General features: G+C 39.7%; 2 protein-coding genes across 2 annotated transcripts in view; one reads left to right on the plus strand and one right to left on the minus strand.

Moving 5' to 3' along the window:
- RIC3 (RIC3 acetylcholine receptor chaperone) overlaps positions 1–3019 on the plus strand; it is a 19861-nt gene extending 16842 nt beyond the window's left edge. The window contains exon 6 of the mRNA XM_013130064.3: positions 748–3019. Within this exon, the coding sequence (XP_012985518.2) occupies positions 748–1241 (494 nt within the window). The 3' untranslated portion in view covers positions 1242–3019. The remainder of the gene's footprint in view (positions 1–747) is intronic.
- TUB (TUB bipartite transcription factor) overlaps positions 2507–20122 on the minus strand; it is a 78682-nt gene continuing 61066 nt past the window's right edge. The window contains 3 exon segments of the mRNA XM_031052738.2: positions 2507–14051; positions 15276–15447; positions 15852–15950. Of these exon segments, the coding sequence (XP_030908598.2) occupies positions 13918–14051; positions 15276–15447; positions 15852–15950 (405 nt within the window). The 3' untranslated portion in view covers positions 2507–13917.

Consider the following 20122-nt stretch of genomic DNA (forward strand, 5'->3'; position numbering starts at 1 on the left):
CATTTTGGATAGCATACAGTTTTTACTTTTGATTAGTAATTGTTCGTTCCAATGTTGTAAAAGTGATCTCCAGGAAGTCTGTCTTTCAATAACTCTGTATTTTCATGTCCTTTCCCTTCCTTGGAGTTTACTTGTTACATAAATGTGTTTTCAAGATACCCTAGTTGAGCTGCTCAGTATCATAATTTTAAATGCAGACTTAAATCCTTGCTCTTTAAGAAGCTTTCAGAATGATCCAAAACATAAAGCATAAACAGTGGACTCCAGCTCTGTTTTCTTAAGTCAAGTTCATGCTGCATTTTCTAAAATAAAATGCACATAATAATTCACATATCTGTTTTTTCAACTTTATAAATAATGCTGTTTATAGCAAAAGTCTTCAAGACATGAATCAGTCCATCTGTAGATAGAAACAAACAAAAAAATTGATCTATTTAAAGATCTAAATTACCCAATTTTTACCTGATAGCTCCCATTGCTTTCAGCAAAACTCAGATACTCACTCCTGAAAGTTAGGGTTGATATTCTGGCTCCCTAAAAACAAGTGGAGTTGTCTCATCATTACCCGAGAACATTCTTGCCATGGATTTAATACTGTGATATATACATGCCATTAAATAGATGAGACTTATACTGACAGTGCTAAAATCAACTGTTCTAATAAACTTATGCATCTGTCACTGAAGTCAGTTCTACTTTTAAATGCTGGTAACACTTCAAGTTGCGTAACACTTTATTAATCCTTAGGTTATCCAGAAGAGACCTATCCTGTCTATGATAATTCTGATTGCATCAAAAGGAAACAGGACACAATCCTAGTAGACTACCCTGACTTGAGCCAGCCCTCAGCAGAAGAGCTGGCAGAAAGAATGGAGGGCATGGAAGATGAGGAGCTTCTGAGCAATGAAACCCTGCTATCTGATCTCATCATGGGAAGGGGCAGTCATGATTTAATGCAGAAAAAGGATGAGGTAACTGGCATCAGTGAAGAAGAGGAGGGGGAACTTCATCACAGCCAAAGCACTGAGGAGTGTTGCTGTTGTTATGAGGATGACGATCCTGCTGTCATAGCAGAGAATGCTGTATTCCACTCTGAGAGCTGCAGCGAAGCAGATGAATCAACCCAAGAGGATCTGTCTATGGAATCAGAAAATGAAAATGCAGCAGTGAAAAAGCAAAAAGCCAGTGATTCAGATGAAACAGGCACACTGAGGAAGCGCAACACAAAAGGACTTGAATAATAGGGACAATGGCCGATGTTACCTAGATGGTAACAAACTATTACTCATGTGAAAACTTCGTGTTCATCTCCTTGTACCGCTTCACTCCCATGGTAACAATAACATCATCTACCTGAAGTGGAAGTCAATGCCCTCTTTCATGCAGTCTTGTCATGGCTTATTATTGCTTTGCCAACAGCAATTTGTCCTTGCTTTTTGGAGACTGGTATCTCAGAGCAGATTATTTGGTTCAGATATTTGTGATTCTTTCTAATTCTGAATAAACAGTCCTTGGTTTTGCCCTTTGTCATCCCAGAGTTCACCAAATGTGTCTTCTGACTTTCTCAAAAACATCTATTTCTGTGCTACCAGTTATGAAAATTAATAAAATCCATAAATATTTATGAGATTACCACAAAGCTGAAGGAGGAAGTATGCCTTCTTTCTCTTATCTGAAAGCTAACTGGTCAGCAGAACAGATGATAGTCATACACATAACTTTTTCTCAACTGTGTCATTGCTGCTGTATGCCCCAGAAACCGTTGTCACTACAGTCCACAAGATTCACATGCTACCCCAAACCACAGCCCATTTCCCAGCTTATTCCATGCTGCAGGACCAGTAGCCTAATCTATGTGTTCCATGGGAAAGACTGAAGCACTGTGAGTTGTTCTTTGTGTTTGCTTATAGCTGTGGTGAAACATTTTGTTGGTGAAACTCCCAGATGATTGCAGGAATCAGGCCATACTGTTAGAGAAGAACACTAAAAATACCCCTGTGGTTTAAAAGAACAAAAGGCAGCAAGAAGGTCTGAACTTGAAAGCAGAGAAGAGAGTAAGGGTGAACCTCAGACTGAAAAGAAGCCCTACCGCTTCCAGACCCCAGGGACCTCCCAGTGTCCTCCAACAGACTCTTCACATGGCATTGGCAAAACGGCCAAAAGGATGTTGCCAAAAGGGCCTCTCCTCTGACTCCCTCCAGGCTCTGTGCAGAGGAAATGGCACCTCCCCATGCTCCAGGGGCTGGGCCAGGAGATGGGGAAGAAGGACCCACACATCACTTGGCCATCAGTAACTCTTCTATGGAGTGCTGGGAGACCTCACGCAGGCTGCAGCGCCTCCCATTCCCACCAGTGGGATCACTGACCTTTGGTTTGAATTCATATTAGCTTTAAAGGTAAAAATACAGTATAAACAGCACTGGGAACTCCTCATGTTAAATAACCTCCATACGTTATGTAGGTAATTTACCACGGTGTTTCTGACCTTTGGTAGGGAAAGACATAGTTGCTTCAAACAAATCAAGTTTAATATTTCTGCACAGTGTTCTGTATTGACAAACACCAGAACCTCTATGACATACACAAGGTAAATTATGTGAAAATACAAAAATCATACATACTGGTAAATAAATACATTTACTACAGAATACCAAAGAGTTTCTTTAAAAAATTTACTTTGTAAAAGCACATTCTTACAGGTTTATCTAAAACTCTATAGGTCTGAACAAAAATGAGATTTCTAACAACTCAAAACAGGTCAGGACAGTCTTTTGTGCAAACAAGTGAATGTATTACATTATGAAAAAAGTGACTGGTTAAATATTAGTTCTCATGGCTAAGACATCTTTTGCAGTTTTGATATTTTCCACTCTTTAAACCCCATAGAATGTAAAGGAAATCTAGACCATAACATACTCAAATTCTACTGTATATCTGGTTTATTTAAGAAAGGCAAAGTGATTAATTAGATGATGCTAACTTGTTAACTGTGGAAATAAAAAAAAAAACTAATTAAAAACCCCTATCTAAACTGGGTTTTAATTTTATGGGGACAGAAACATTCATGTAGCGCTTACTGCTATTTTCTGCTTCTCAAAGTTTAAGTAAACATGTCAGAAACACAGACTTTTCTGGTTGGTTTTTTTTCGCAGGCAGATAAAGTCCCAGCACATTCTAAAATGGGTATTTCTGCAGCTGCTCCCAAACACTGCATCTTTCAGATGGTCATAAGTGGGATGAAAACAGTGTTGGGAAATACAAAAACAAGCCAGTGTGTACTAGGAACTCTCAGAGATTAACCAGCTCTGAAGTCCTTGTTTTCTGAGACACTTCTAAAGGTGTATCCAATTACAGAACATCATCCACAGACAGTTTTACCATTCTTCTACTCTTGAGTAAAAGAAATTGTTCAAACAGGAGAAACAAAAGCCCCAGCCTTGTAATGATAGGGTACAGACTGACACTCTCTATGGATCAAGCCCACTGAGAAGTCAGCTCAAAGGAAAAAGGAGAAGCAGATGTCTGTAAGTAACAGGTACAGACACAGGGAGAGCATTTAAGATAATTTTTTTAATCTTTTCCAAAGACAGATTTCACCTGTTCAAAATGATTTTAAAAGGGGTTTCAAGTGACAGACTCTTTAGAGATACTTTGCAATAATTAGTGCCAAGAGAATTTATTATTGTTGTTTATGTTGTCAGTCTCAACAGTGGGAGAGAAGACTGAGTAATCTTCATATATCACCAAAGGAAATGTTGTAAGACTATATATGATTGTTTTCTAAACACCCTGTTTAGTTGCAGTAATGACATCATAGACTTTGAGAGCACGTTTAACACAAGATGCCAACTTCTTCACCGATAGATATTGGAGGTACCCCTTTGAATGTCAACAAGGCATCATGGGTTGTATATATGAGAAAAATTGGCCTTCCATACACATGAAGTTTTCTGAAGTATTCATGCCAGTAATGCCCAATTTCTGAGACCCAGGTAAGCCCACTTTTAAACAAAGACGGACAAGAAAACATTAGGACTTTTGCAGAGACACGCAAATGGGGCATTACAGAGACACGACAGAAGTTAGAAAGAAACATTTAGTTACACCAGCAGGCTTTGTATTAGGCCTGAAATAGAAATAAATTGGTGAAAATGCAGAAATCTACATATAAACTGCTTAGGAGACATACAAAGGGTATTGTCAGATTTCTTACCAATATGATGCAACATAACCAGTGACCATCATTCTATCAATGAATACTAAAATCCATTACTTGTCATCAGTGATGCCAGGCAGTGTGCTAATTCTCCAGCAAGAAATCACTTTGCAGCCCTTCTCCAGCACATGCTGCTGCCCTGTCTACATGCTGGAGTTCCTCCTCACCTGTACATGGAACTTGTTTGCACTTTAGTATGATTCTCCATAACTGCACTCCTTGGACCATAGGTTCCTGTTCCTGGGCTTAGGGCTCAAGATAGTGCAAGTATAATAAAAAAGTCTTACGTGCAACACAAACACAAGGAAAGTTCAAAGAACTTAAGAGCCACAGGTCCCAGTTTCTGCCTTCAGGAGGAGCTCTTTCTTCAGTATAAGGAGAGCTGTATCTTAATGGCTTTGGTTCTGCAGTTTCTATGCTAAGCTTCCATGCCCATCTTTGCAGCGTATCCTCTGACTGATGCCGAGCACATGGGCTGGGAAACAGCACACAGGTCAAAACATGCACTGTTACACAGTAGAATGTCAGTTAGCATGTATTAGTTGCATTACTTAGCGATAAACCCATCCGTAATAAACCTGTTGTGTGTGGTTTTCTTATGTGGTGGCTGCTTGTGTGAATGCTAAGAGAGGCTCTCATCCTCCAGATCCAGGCAGATGCAAATGAAGAAGAAAAAGAGAAAGGAAGATTATTTTCTGAGAAACAAGTGTATTTCTGATGGATACTGTAAAAAGAGATCTAGTTATATTGGCATTATTTATACCATACTAGTCTCTGGTACCCTAGTAAAGCACTTGCTTTCAGCATACAGTCCCCAGATCCCTGGCATCACACAATGCAAAGAAGAAAGCACAGTGTTGTTAGGAAGCTTAAATTCATCATCATACAGGTGGCAATAAATAAGAGAGCACTGCAAACCACCGCAGTAGAAAAAGAGGACTTAGGAAATGTGGCCTGTAGTGTGTAGGTGCTGAGCTTTGCAAATACAATTCAAGGAGCCAAGTGTTAGAAATGCTGCACTCTAAGTCATAACTGCCACCCTGAGAATACAGAATGTGAATCCTTTTACATATGTTCTGCAGTGTCTTGGTCAGAAACATATTCAGTGCTTTAAAATTCACCAACAACCTTGAATTGCGCAATGTGATGAATATCCCCACTGAGGATTATGCAACTGGAATTAGAGGCCAACCTACTTCAAAATGAGAACATATACACAGGGATTTAACACACTTTAATTCACAGGCATTAACTTTATAGGTTTCACTGACTTAGCTTTCTGGAGTGTCTCTATATGGAAAAACCTGTACATGTTTGAGACAAGTGAAAGTTATAGATGAAAGAAAAAAGCAGGGAGCTTAAGACAAAACAAGGAAATTGTAGTAACACAGATTACTAAACTGAAAATCATCTACCACCTGCAAGAAAGTATTTGAAGTGATACCAAACAGGAATTTAAGTTACTTGCTGAGCAACTTTTCAGTTCCTGATACTTGTACTGTACCCTCGTGTTTGTTCTGGGCCATCCTCATAAATGAATACGCATGAAACTTGATTTCAGTGTCATTTCAATTGCCTGATGAGAACTTTCTGTAGTAATGTGGTTTTTCATTATTCCAAATTGCAATGAACCAGTTTATTCTTCACAAGAAAGTTCAAAACAAAGAGCCTCTGTCTACTAGTTGGTCATCCAGGGAAACAGCAAGAAGACAGGCTTAGGTACTAAGAACTAATTTCTAGTGCCAGCTCTATATATAACTATTCATTTGTCTATATCCTTTCATAAGCTCTGAATCACAGCTTCACTGGCATTAAAAGGGTAATAATACTTACCTGCTGCTCCTGGGCTGCTGTAAGGCTTTACTAGCTAATATGGAATGTCTTTGTGAAGTGTTTTTAGTTTGTGGGTGTTTGTTAAAGCTGGTATTTACCAGCCTAATCACAGATTGGCCCCAAGACAGAAGATACTGCTACAAGAATTAAAGTATGAACAGAAAGCCCCCCAAAAGGCAAGTGGTGCCATTTTGGTGAGAGGGGGATGTATCTTTCGACCATGTCCTTGCACTGCATCCCAGGTGTAGTATGCAACAGGGTACCACGGGATGTTTCATGGCACACAATACTCTGCTAGTAATAAGATTCCTGATTGGAAAAAAAAGCCCTCTGTCAATTCAGGCACATAGCTCAACAAGTTAATGATGTCACCTAGAAATTATGGTTTTCTTCCAGGATGAAAAGTTTCTATTTTTAGTATAAAATATCAAACCTCCACAAATAAGGCAGCAGAAAATGAGGCAGAGACTTTAGTAGAAAACACTGCTCTATTTGCATTCAGCACAATAAGTATGGACCTTCAGGAATAAATGTAGTGGTACACAAAAAAGCAGTATCATAAGGCAAAACCCAAAGGAAGCGTATTAAAATGGCTATGTTATGCTTTTTCCAGCAGGACTACCAAGCACTGCTCATATTGCTGGAAAAGGCAGCTACCACTCAACCAAATTGACCTGGTGCACCTATAGCTACTTCAAAGACTCTCTTCTTTGAGCTCAAGCTATAACTTTGAAACCATTTTTAATAACTACAAAATACCATAATGTTTGAAGATACTTCAGGATCAATACAATTCTACTTGTAGCCAGTGAGGACAGGAGATTCTCCCTGGAGAACAGAACAGGATGGTTATAACTGGGTTATCTTCTGATGTCCCAGACTGGAATGAAAACCTCCCGTTAAGAGGTGTCAGAGTTCACAGACTTGTTTGAATACTGAACTTCATAGCATGAGCAGTGCCCAAAGCCCACTGTCACAAAACATACTCTGGTTTTGTGTACTGTAAGAGCCTGGACAGTAAGCATAGCCATGGAAACGAACAAACAAGCAAACAAAACAAGCAACTGAAATGTAAAATATTCCTGCTGTTGTTTGGTAAATCAGCATGGGAAAAGTACAAGATATCTTACATGGTGTTCAAGAATGCCTAACAGAATTAGGAAGTGCTCTCTTGTTAGGACTTTGGAAATTCCATCGCTTACTGTGTCCTGATCACACTGACAGATTTCTGCAGCCAGTTTGCCAGTGTGCTGCACAGGCCAACCTGTATTCCACTTGTGCAGATGGAGCTGCAGGATAGGGAGCTTATGCTTAAATGAGAGCTCAAATGTCAAGACAAGCTTAAGGAAAACAAAATTTTGAACAAATAATTTCCTTGTAATGTCACCCAATCTGTAAGCTAGATTTTAATGTTAAAATCTCTAAAAATGGTTACAAATTACACCCTGTTACTTTGCAAGAGTTCACTTTACAAAGTACTGGTACTTTTGATGACATTGTTCCAAGTGGGATAACCTCAGTAAGAAGCCATAGATACGGGGTCAAATGTGAGAACCAGATTGCATTGTAAACATCCCACTTGAGTATAAAGGTAGTCATAAAACATGAGACTCGTTTTGAAATCAGATGTGTGCAACAGAGTCAAAGTCTGCAGTAACAACAGTTTTGAACAGCCGAGTTGCATCCAAGGAAAGAAAACAAAACCAGCATAAGTACAAAAAGACAATTTGCAGCACAATTGCCAAGTGTTGTGGTTTGCTGCTACATGAAAGCATTAATAAGCAGTTGCATTAACAGAACCTCTGCAAGGTGTTCAAGAATAACAGCTTTAAAACAACTGATGGTGCAAACTAAAACACAGCCAACAACGTACCACTCTGAGAAGGGAAAGTGTATCAGATGGTTTGTCCTTACTGGTATTTTTCTGCACATTTAGTGACCAAAAATGACATAAGTTTAAAAATTCAAGCCTCACTAAAGTCATTGACAAGATTTCCATAGAATTCAACAGTGTCAAGATTTTATCTTAAGACATTGGTTAGCTATTCAGTTTCTACACAGGTGGCAGAGAACTGTTCATGTTTTACTGCGGTTCCTTCAGTGAGAATCAAACCGGTTACTGAGCACACAAACCACTCCTGCCACCCACCAGCCTCGAAACTCTCCTGAGAATCCTCTCAGCAGAACAGTGATAGACATAGGCAGGTCCCAAAACAATTATTTCCACTCAACTCATTGGAACTGAGGCACAAAGAGGTTACAAGATTTGCACAGTCACACAGTCAGTTGGGTTTGAAACCCAGGTGACCTGATTTGCAGGCCTGTGTTCTCTCAGCTGCTGGACAGCCTAAAAGACTAGATGATTTTGACATGTTTGTGGCTCTTTGGGGCTTTTCCTGCATGCAGTCAATACCTAGGCACAGAATAGATGCACGAGTATTCACTGGTATTGCTCAGTTCTGGCTCTCAAGCAGGACTGCATTCCAGTTCACGTGCTAGCAAGCTTTTGTCAGAGTGATTTTCAAACTGCCATTGTAGATGTGACTAAAACCATGATAAGCTTTCAGTGTTATTGAGTAATCCAATTACAAAGCAAACAGGAAGTTGTTTTGTTTGGTTTTGTTTTTCTCAAGAACATAAGCATCATTTTTTCTGGAATGTGTCCTCTTCCTGAAGCAATTTAGGACATCTGTGTACTGGTTCCATTAAACCGTTTCAAGACAGAGAGTGAATTCAAGACTTCTCAGTGGAGGTATAGATAAACATACCCTTACTGAAAAAGAGGAATTAAAAATATCAGGGCAGTTAAATAAAATACAACATATAAGTTTTAATGCATTTTCATCCAATATACACGCACTTGTGAGTATCAGCTACTGAGCTATAGTTTATAGCAAAATAACAAAGCATCATGTTTTAGTTGTGCAAATCCTTTTCTTAGTTCCTTGGCAAGCAACAGAAAGAACTGAAAAAGAGCTGCTTAATTTCAAACACCCAGCAGAACCCTGGTAGGTACATTTCATACATGAAGAACAACCGAAACTCATTTTCATCGAGTAGCACATCCAAAGGAAGCCTGCATCTACAGTTAAAGTAATTCTAGTGCAAGATTTATATGTAGAAAACTACTTTCTTCTAGTAACCTATGAGGCCTTTTGATAAACCCGAGAGTTATCAGACTATAATTCTAATCAAGGTGACTGCTGCTCTATCACATTTGCTGTCCTTATTTACCAAGTAAAGATACTTTGTTGGTGAACACATCCTTCTCTAAAAACGAGGAAAAAGCTTGCAAATGATGTTTTAGGAGAGGAATGGGATAGCATGGGAGAACTAGTTAGAATGCCACAGCATCAAACCCAACACCTTCCCGACACCTGCCACATATCAGGAGAGTCTCTCTCTGCCCTAAAACACCAGGCAACCCCCTGTCCTATCCTACTAGAATAACCAAAGACAAATACTGGCCTACAGTCATCATCCCTTCAGGGCAAGAACTCTTGTTTGCCATGTGATGCCCACTCCTTGTTGTATCTTTATGTGAAATCACTAATATATTAATTTAAAAAAATTAAATTTGTAAAAAGCTAAGACATAAGAACTGGGAGTGATTTTCTATACTAAGGAGTGGGATGATTTCCTTCATTTTTAATGGGCAGCACTCAGGTAGGGGTCAGATTTTTATAGGTAGAAAAGTAGACTAATGCTCAATACTTGCGGAGACCTCTCTGATGGCTCTGCTTGCTGAAAGTCCCTCCTTATGTTCATCAAAAGGGAGCAAAAAATGAGAAAGTCTGAATTGATGTCACTGATTCGCTGTGACCGATAAAACTCTGGTGTCATTTGACTCCACAATGATGTTTTTCAATTGTGCAGCTATCAGATTTTGTTACAGAGCCCTCTTTACTAAAGTTTCTTCAGTTCTAGTACCTCACAAGGACAGCCAGCTGGGAACTCCAGAACTATTGTAAGGCAACTTGAATAGTGAGCGCTTTGCCCAGTCATTATTACAAACCATTCTCACAGACTTCTTGGCATCAGAATCTCTAACAATGGCCTACAACATTACTGTTTTATGGCCATTTATTATTCTACAAAAGGAGAGATTTCTAGCTTCTAAAAAATAAACTCTCTGCCAGGGCATCAACACACTTCAGCTCACAGAATCACTTTCAACCTTTTGAAACAGGAAAAATAAGGCAGCACTACAAAGGCAATCCAACAGCCTGCCTCCGGGCTTGTGGACAGTGCTGCTCATTGATTTGCAACTAATGGTTTGGAAACTCCGGTTACTGAATGTTTACTGAGAAAAATTCTGATTATATTTTAGGCAAGCTTTTTTATCTGCTACCTTTTAATGTGTTAATTTACTCCACTGAAAAGCCAAAGGGCCAAATTTACCACTCTGATCAGGCTTCTATTGTTGAAGCATCACTGGATGTGCACCGAAGGCATTATTCATCTGTGGAGAGATCACTGAGTAATACAGTCAAACGCTTTTGAGTTGCACATCCTTGCGGAAAAGATAAAGGGATTGTGAAGAGAATGAGAAGGAAGAGAACATCAGAGATGAAGAAAACTAGATAAAGGGCCAGGGAGAAACTGTTTGATGTAAACAGAGTGACAAGTTAGATTAAGAACTCTCATTAAAGCATGCAGTTATTTGCCTATAAGCAATTCAGATAGGGAAGTTGTTTACAACTCTCTGCCAAAATCAACAGCAGGTGCAAAAAAATCAATACTGGGATTTTAAATAATATTAAATCTACCATGTCCAAACACTCACTAGGGCTGTGTGATGGAAATACACAGCTCAGTGCCACTATATTCTTTGTGACACTAAGAAGGTTATGCACACTGACATGCAGGCCCTGCAGAAGCTCTTACTAATGTGAGTGTGCCACTAACTGCTCCTTGGTTACTTTAGTATGCATATAGCTCTGAAAATACATACTGGTGCCAATGGTCAAGTGAATCAAAAGAACCCAGTCCCTTGCTCAACATCAGTGAGGAACCAGGGTTTTGGCAATGGCCACTAGGTACAATCCTACTGTAACTGAACCAGATTTAATGAGAGCTCCTCATTCCTCTTAGTCCTGGGTTAACATCCCCCTCTAGTGACCTCAATTTATGGTGGGAAATTTTTCCTCAGCAACTCGTTGGCTGATGTCCCTGTATGATTCTGTTAAGATGATGGGAATTTGAGTCACCACTTTCCTCCTGGCACGCTTACAGGTTAAAAAAATACCTGGCTGGGAAGAACATACAGGGAGAGTGAAGTTACACAATGTGCTGGCAGCAAAACTGTCCCAAGAAAATGAACTCTGCCTTTCCCCAGCCTCTCATTCTCACCCTTGTGCAGGAGTTCACTGCATACGAGCTGCTTTTTTGTGCCAATTCCCTGTGGGGCCATGATGCAAGCCAGACCATTGTTATGATCCATGTTCAAAACAGTCCTTCCTAAACCAACTGCACTGTTAAAGCCAGCAGATTGTGTATTTGCACCATATGACACTTGGTTCCTTTGACACAGTGCTGTGCACAGGGAGAGGCAGGAAACTCTCAGGTGCCACTTTTTCAGGCTTTAAAGCAAACATGACTGGAGAGCCACAGAATTAAAGCCATGCAGATTCAGCCCTTCTCATGCTGCAGATTCTTTAAACACACATCTCACCTAAGTACCAGCAGTGGGGATTTCTGTCTGGTTTTGCAGTAGTCTAAACAGAAATTCTGGTTATCACTGGAGATGGTTTTTAAAGACTGACATGAGGCCTAAGGGCCTCTCTGTTAAAATCCAAAGTGAGATCACAGATGGGGATGTGCAGTGGTGAGAAAACACCAACTATAGGGAAAAGCAAAGCATCCATGTGCAAAGCCTCAGTATCACACTGCAGCTCATGATCATGAATTCTGATCATTTACTGAGGGAACTGACTGCTCATTTCTCACACACGAAAGGTGTCTTTCCATTCTATACTACTGTGTGGAAAGGCTTCTTGCAACAAGATTTGAATAAATAAAAGAATGAAAGAGCCTCCTGTTATTGAAAGGCAACATTTGATAGGCTGAGACCATCAACAAAACACTGTTCAAAGCCAGATGACACTTTTCAATAGATTTTAACAAATATTAGAAAGAATGCTGTCAATTACTTATTTCCATCTCTTATCTGAAATTGCCTTGTTTGTATACTGGGAAGGACACCTGAAGGCAAATGTGAAGAAGAGAGCAGGTTTCTTTTATCAGTTGAAATTAAACAGTCCAAATGGCACAACCTCTCCTTATGGCCTGTCCCCTATGAAACAAGCAGATTTGATCTCATTTTTCTCATTACGTAATCTTTGGTTGTGCAATGCAAGAGTCTGTAAAGACTAAAAAAGGGGACCTGAATACATACAGTATAAAACACAACTACTTCATTCACATTTCAGTATCCTTCTGTGTGAACTACATATAAATCCTATTATTTTGTGCACCATTTAGGATAACATTGTACAGAACACGGCAGAAAGACTTGTTATTTTTAAAGGTGTTTTACGGTGTGCTTTCAGTTACAGCTCCTGGCTTTTGAAATGTTCAGAAGAGAGGAGAATGGCTTATTCTTTGCTTGAGTTTTGAAATGGTATTTGTTTATATATTCCAGATAAATCAGAAAAAAAAGAAAACCAAAAAATCCACACTATTTTAAGCTATTTCGTGTCCTGCCAGTGTCTCATTTGTACATGGCATACACTACATTTGCCTAGAAGGATTTAGCTCAGTAGCTGGCACATTTACATTGAAGAACAGCATACACAGTTTCAATCGATTTCAAGTGTTCTTACAATGGGAAATAAATACTAAAAGTGGTTGTTGCTGAAAGTTCAAATAATGCAATCAACAACTTGTAAAATCGCGAAAGGCCAGACAAATTTAATAAAATCTTTCCATTTACCTTCTTCAGCTTTACACAGCCTGGTCAAAATAGATTCTCTGCAGAGAACCTTTATCCAACTGTCTGAATCACTTAATACAAAATATGTGTTTGAATTACCACAGCAATACAAGGATACCAATTCCCAACACGCGACATGCCAAATTCAACATAAGTTTGCTTTCTTGGCATCTAGATGTTTTCCTTTTCTGTACTCCAAATACATTTTCATTTGAAACAAATTAAAAAGCATGTAGATGTTAAAACATAATAACAGCTTAGAATTCAAGTGACTTGTGCAACATTGTTTTGTGCTTACTACTTCTCCGTTTCCCCCCTACTGCAATTAAAATTCATCGTGCCCTACTACATATGCAATAGCAATGCACCAAGTTCAGTCCAGTATAGGTTTTCAACCTTCACACTTTGCTTTATACTACACGAGATCCTTGCACGTTCAAAAAAGCGCATCTTTCCTGTGATCTTTCTTTTACGTTGGCTGATGTGAAGCTCTGATTAGTCGATGTAGGAATGCAACCTTGAGGTACGATTGCAGCCTCAGGATAATTCTTAAATGTAAAAAGGAACTTTTCGAGCGTGCACGCCCTTTCTGGATTTAAAAAAGACACCGTTATAATGGTGCTACTAGAGCCACGGTACAGTACGTCATGGCACATCTCCATAACATATTCAAGGACATGAGAGAGAACTTCTATTTACACAAACTTGATGTCACTTCCAGAAAAATATGACAGAAAAAAAACAAAAGGAAAACATATTTCCTGAATGTCCTGAATTTTTAGAAGATTCCTTTTACTTTCTCTTCAGCAATAGAGTGATTCTCCACAACTACTTTTTCCCTGCCCTGTTTAGTATGGACCATAAGTGACATCAGCAGGAACTGGGAATCATATAGCAAACTGCTTCCTTTGAGAGGATGCTCACCCATGCCCCTTTACTCACAAGCCAGCTTGCTGTCAAAACTTGAAAGGGCAATGGCAAAGGCTTGTAGTGCACACATTGGGTAGTTGTAGTCCATGGTGAACACATCCTCAGCCACGCGGCCAAACTGCATCACTATATATTCAGCTGCAAGAAACACCATAAAATGTGACAAAGCATTATTTTTGTTTGCAGCCCTTGCTAAGTATGCATTCAATGTCATCCTCGGGCCCACTTCAACAAAACACAGACAAAACATGCTCACTCATCAAATTCCACAACACTTAGCCATGCAAGTGGGTGTGCTGGTATCAAAGAGAAGCAAGGGTAGCTGGAGTGAGGAACAGCTGAGTGACAAAAAATTGCAAGACTTGCTACTGATAAAAAATTGCACAGATAAAGAGTGTGTTTTACAAGCTCAGAGAGAAAATTGCTACTGTATAGAATGCTCTTATACAGGTTTAGTGCAAGTTTCACGTGTATCAAGAGCCAATTAATTCTATTCCCACTTGACTTCAGGCAAGTGGACAAGCAAGGATAACGGGAGAAGAAAATGCATGACTGTGATCAAAACCTAATCATGTCTCCCTGTTACATAATTTTAATGAAATTTTCCTCAGCTTTTTCCCTTTTTGTACTCTTTATCACGCAAAAGGAAATCTCAGCCTCATTCACAATTTTCAGTCTTTAATTGCGGAAGCAGGTATATTTGTTTCACCTTATAAAATGCAGGAAATGCATACACCATTTCAAATTCAGCATTGCTCTCAGAGACCAGGACAGCCACTTGCAACAGACTGCAGTATTCCCTACAGTCTCAGCACAGAACTAGTGCAGCCCAGTGCGCTCCAGCACCTAGTGACTATTGCCAGCCCACAGTGAGCGTAAAGTGGGGCAGCATCACTCCACTCGAGCAAGTGTCTTTATCCTTGCTCCAACAACTGTACCTAAGCTTGAGAAAAAAAGGGGGCTGCACACTGCTGGCAGAAAGCAGCACATTGGTAAGGTCCTGGTGATGGAGTGAAAAGCAGTTCTGATGCTTTCAGGGTGGAAGGATTGTGTGATACTTGTGCTTGCGTGGAGTGATACTAGCACTGCTGACTGGAAGTACTGCAGCTCTGAGAGCAGGAACAAATCTTAAGGTAGTGCTCAGTCCACAAGTCAGGCAGCCAAAGAAGAAAACTAAGACAGCACATAGCAGAATCACCTGTCTCAAGCATAAGCATTTAAACACCCAACTTGCATCAATGTCATGGCCACAAGGCAGAGCATCCCACATAAGTTAAACTCACTCAAGTAATGACAGTAAGAGCAGAATGACTGTCAGACTGTGAAACCAGCAGTGTTTCTACATGTTAGAGATATACTTACGATCATTATCATGAATAATTTGGAAGTTTTTCACTGAGGCCTGTGTGACTCGACCATGGAAATTTAAAACATAGGACTGTGTGTCATCATTCCAGACTGGGGTTTTGTTATGCAGCTCAATGACACTCTCCGTATTTTTGTTCTGCCATCTTGCAAGAAGCGTCTCATGTTCCTGCACACACCACAGATACACACTTCAGGTCAACACTCTCACAAGGCCAAAAGTAAATTAATACACACAAAACAAAACCATTCATAAACCCTAGCCCGAAGACTAAACTGTCACCCCCAACCTCCAAAACAGCATCACTGAATTAAACCAAGAACTCTTGAGTATCTTAATGAGAATGTGCATTAGAATCCTTTCCACAGCTTCAAAAGTATTAGTTCTGCTTTTTGTTATCTAACTACATTATTATTTGCAGTACTTTTGTGAGTCACAGGACTAGTCACACATCACATTGTTCCTCAATTATTCAAATGTTTTTAACCTCTAAATCTTCAGCAATGCAAAAAAAAAAAACCCAACTCAAACTGAAAAAGTAATTTTTATCATTGACTGATGGTATGACTTACATTTCGTGGTCTGATGGAAACTCTTTCGTGGTCCATATTCATTCCTGGTATGATCACACTCATTTTGCGTGGCCCTTTAAACCCCAAGACATTTGTTTCCTAAAAATGTTATAAAAGAGTTCAGCATGTTCTGTATTTTGGGAGTTAATTTCTTCAGCAGAGAGGCACAGTGGCAGCCCAGGGGACTTACTTGTTAGTCAACTCAAAAAGCATCTTGAAACTCCTACCTTCGCTGGCACTGCTAAACTTGCTGACTTTGTTTTAGAAGCTCTGACAACAGGAAAAATGGAAATAGAGAAGTTTCCAAAAACATTCCTAGCATTGGCTGCCAGCAACCTTAATACAATTAAAAAACCCCTAGTCCTTTGTTAAAAAGGATATGAACTAACCAGAATGCTTGGCTACTGCTAGATCCTAAAATAAAGTGGTTATAATTTGAAAATCATAAAATGCAGTCACACATTTTGATGAGAGACAAAATTAAATATATGGGACCAACTCCATTTATTCCAGAGCCAGCACAAAAGCAAACAAGAAGAAGCTGCCAGTAAGAGCATCTGTTAGCAGTGCTGTGGTTCTCAAAGTCTTCAGATATGTTATGCTTAGAGAGAAGCATGGTATAAAACAAACACATTAGCATGAATGCAAATTTTTGAGCTGTGAAGGCAGGGAAAGTAAAGAAACATGGGCAGAAAAAATACATCCACAGAAAATGCAACTTTTTCGATAAACACAATTCAATGCCTTTATGACCAGCATTTTACAGGAGCGCTCCACAGTCTTCTCTCAAAACACAACCACTAAAATCTAAATAGGCCTAAAGTTTAATGCTTTTGACGTTTTTTCTCCACAGAAACAACTAGAGCCATGTATCATCATCTATCTCCTTTTGAAAAAGCAAAACTAAAGGCTGGTATTTCCAATGCACTCAGTAAAACGCGGTTGTCTGCTCTGGCATGAATCAGGTCAGTGAAACACTGACATCTCCGAAACCTCATCTCCTCGCATTTTGTGCTACTTACTTTTTAGTTTCTTTCAGTCACATGCATTTTTCCCCTCCTGCTCTTCCCAAGTGAAGGGCTGTGGACACGGACACACACTAAGGAATTTCAGGAAGGAAATTCCCATTGGCGCTATTCCCAGCAACATACTACAAAATGCCACCCCTGTGCTCCAGCTGCTGTGGCTCTACCACTGAGATATTTAGAAGTGACATTTTCAGGTATCCCTGCTTTCATATATTTAATTAAGGTGTCCGGATTTTAAGGAACACTGAACTTTGTAGGATATCTCTACATTCACAAATAAAAATCCCAGCCTGCATCTTGGCTCCTTGTCAACATCTGGAAATACCCGCCTAAGATTTGCTTGCACCTAAGTTCTGTCATCCATCAGACCTTTGAAATAACTTTGGTTGTTTCAGCAAACCACCTGGAGATTTCACACAACCCATTAAAGATTTTCATCCATGAAAGAACAATTCCACTGAGTTATTTTACTGAATACTGTTGAAGCAATCCAGGTATATCCGTAAAGCTCCGTAAGTCTGTATATTAATGGGAAGATCCTACCTCTTTTCTGAATCATTTATGTCATGGCCTTTGGCAGAGTAAACCAAAGCTATCAGTTCATTTGGAAATTTATACTTGGTTCTGCATCATGGTGACATTCAAACTAAAATGACTACCAGCAGATTTTATAAGCAGGGGAAACTCAGCACAGCAGAGGCCAATTCCTAAGGAAAGATTCATGCTTAAGCTTATTTTCCACTAACTACTGACAGTTTTAGTCTTCTCTGTAATGTCTTACAAGCTTTTCTTCTCACCAAGCTGCAGTTATGCTACATACAACTAATTAAATGTTAACTGGTTTTAGACTGTGTTCAAGGTAAAATGAAATAATAGCACTGAATCACTTCCCTCCCAACAAGCAGTATTATCACTCTGAAAAAAACAGGACTCTATTCTTTGGAGTTACTCAGAAACATTAAAATCAGTAGTCCTGCCAAATGATAAAGGAATGGTTTCCATATGCATGTTATGCCATTCACCAATTTCATCAAACGTTTTACTGGCAAATGCAACCCTTTTGCTAAAACCAAGGTACAGAACTGAAATTGTAGAAACACAGAATATATGAGTAAAGCAGTAAGGACAGAAGAGGAGCTTTAATTAAAAGTAGACCATTCCAAACTACATGCACCCAAGTAAAATTAATTCCCCATATCTCCTGTCTCATTCTTTCCTTCTCTCTTATTCCCCTCCTCTGCTATTTTGTGTGTAAGTTCAAGACTACAAATAGCATCATTAGGGGAACGTAGGCCAGAATCTGATTTTACACCATTTTAATGACAATGACAGAATTGGTTTACACAGGAATTCAAAATAAGGGTTGTTAGCTGGCAGAGCACTACTGATAGAGCCAGGGATTTAAATCAGCTGAGGACCTGGCACAGTATTGCTTCAGGGCTGCACCCTCTACCATTGCCCAGGTGGTAAGCGTAGCATGTGTCACAATACACTGGACTGAAAGAACATGGAGCCTATCCTTAAGGTTGCTTTTAAAATCTTATTTCCATTAAATTATGTAAGCATTTCACTAAAGTGGAAATATCTGTCATGATAAAAGCAGCAAGTTGTATATCCCAGCAGCTCTCAAGAGATTCATAACTCAGTTACCACAATTTTCTTTCAGCCACTTCCCTTTCTGGACTTGCATAGAAACTATCATTCCATAGAAAGCCCAAAACATAGAACCCACTACACTGGAGCAGAATGCGGGTGACTGAGGCCTGAGTAGGAAGTCACAGTTCTATTGCTTTGCTGAAACACAGAGTATTAGCAGAGCTCCCCATCTGATGCAAACTGAGTTGTGAGATACTATGGGTATAAAGGAATCCAGCACAGAAAACTCTGGTACAAATGGTAGTTATACCTTACTGCTTCTGGATAGATTTTTGCCAAGCGATTCTGAAATCAGCCATTAGGTGCTGCTGCAGGTTTATTAATAAGCTAGACTGCCACCCATGGGGAGAGTAAAAATGGCTTACAGCACCTGGTAAAACTCGGTCCTTGCACTGATTTTATCCCTGTTGCTTGAAACGTGCCCTAAGGTGAGCTCCACAATGAGAGTTCTCATACATTCATCCCACAGTTACCAGCAGATGCACCAGCAACTTCTGCCTGTACAAAATAGACCTGCTGAGACAATTCAGCAGGTCAGGCTCAGTAAGCTGGTGGAAGTGGGTACAGCTTCCTCTATGGGTGGGTAGCTGACTGGCTGTGCTGAGAGACAGTGAGAGGCACAGTGGTGCTTTCAAAGTACTGTTTGTTATAGGTTTTGCTGCAGGAAAAATCTCAGGAATTAAAAGGTTACCTTAGGACAAGGGTGTTTCAGGAGCGCTCTTGAATAATCTCACTTTAGCAAGCCTGGGTAGTAATGAAATATCATTCCAGTTTCCTTTTGTCCTCTGGCCACAGCACACCTGAAAGCCTGATGCCTTTCTTCATGAGTACCAAAATATCAATGCAAAATCCTTCTCTTACAAAAATGTACAAGTTTTAAACTGCTGATCTCAAAATAGACATATGAAAGGAGCTTATCTTCGCCACATTCTCCAAACAGTGGCCATGGTTCTGTTCTTTCCAACACACACTTCTAATCACTTCTGCTGACCCCAGTTGAGGTTTTTAGTTGGTAACATTAATGGGTCAAATGCTGTTGGTTTTGACTTAAGCAATGTCTAAATTGTTCAATATATAATTTCATTTCAATTGTTGGGTTTGGGTATATTCCTCCTTGCATTTCCACATTCCCCCAGAAGATTAGTTGCCTGGCTCCAGGGAATGCCCTCCTATATAAACCTATTTACTAAACGTGTAAGGTCTCCTAGGTTCCGACTGTAAACTCTAACATCAGATTCTGGACAGTCTTGTTAAATCCTGTTAGGTGGATTTTATGAAATGCTCAGAGAGTTTCAAATTCAACAGCAATGGGGGGATATGTATCTTTCTGTCTGTCTTGTCTGCAACTGCAGGCCGTGTGCCTGAATAACAGCACATGTGACCAAAGGCACTATTTATGCTACATTCACAGAAAAACAGCATCCTAAGCAACAGGAAAATAACACGTCAGCCACCCTCCAGTGCTCTCAGCATTTTGCATGGGAAGGATAGCTCTCTGCTTTCCTTTTCATGTGCTGAAATCTGCCAGAGGCATTGCTCCCCACAACCTGCAGCTGCCCTTTCTAGGAACCCATTCTCTGCGTATAT

Source organism: Melopsittacus undulatus, chromosome 4 (assembly GCF_012275295.1).
Source record: "Melopsittacus undulatus isolate bMelUnd1 chromosome 4, bMelUnd1.mat.Z, whole genome shotgun sequence".
Classification (NCBI taxonomy): domain Eukaryota; kingdom Metazoa; phylum Chordata; class Aves; order Psittaciformes; family Psittaculidae; genus Melopsittacus; species Melopsittacus undulatus.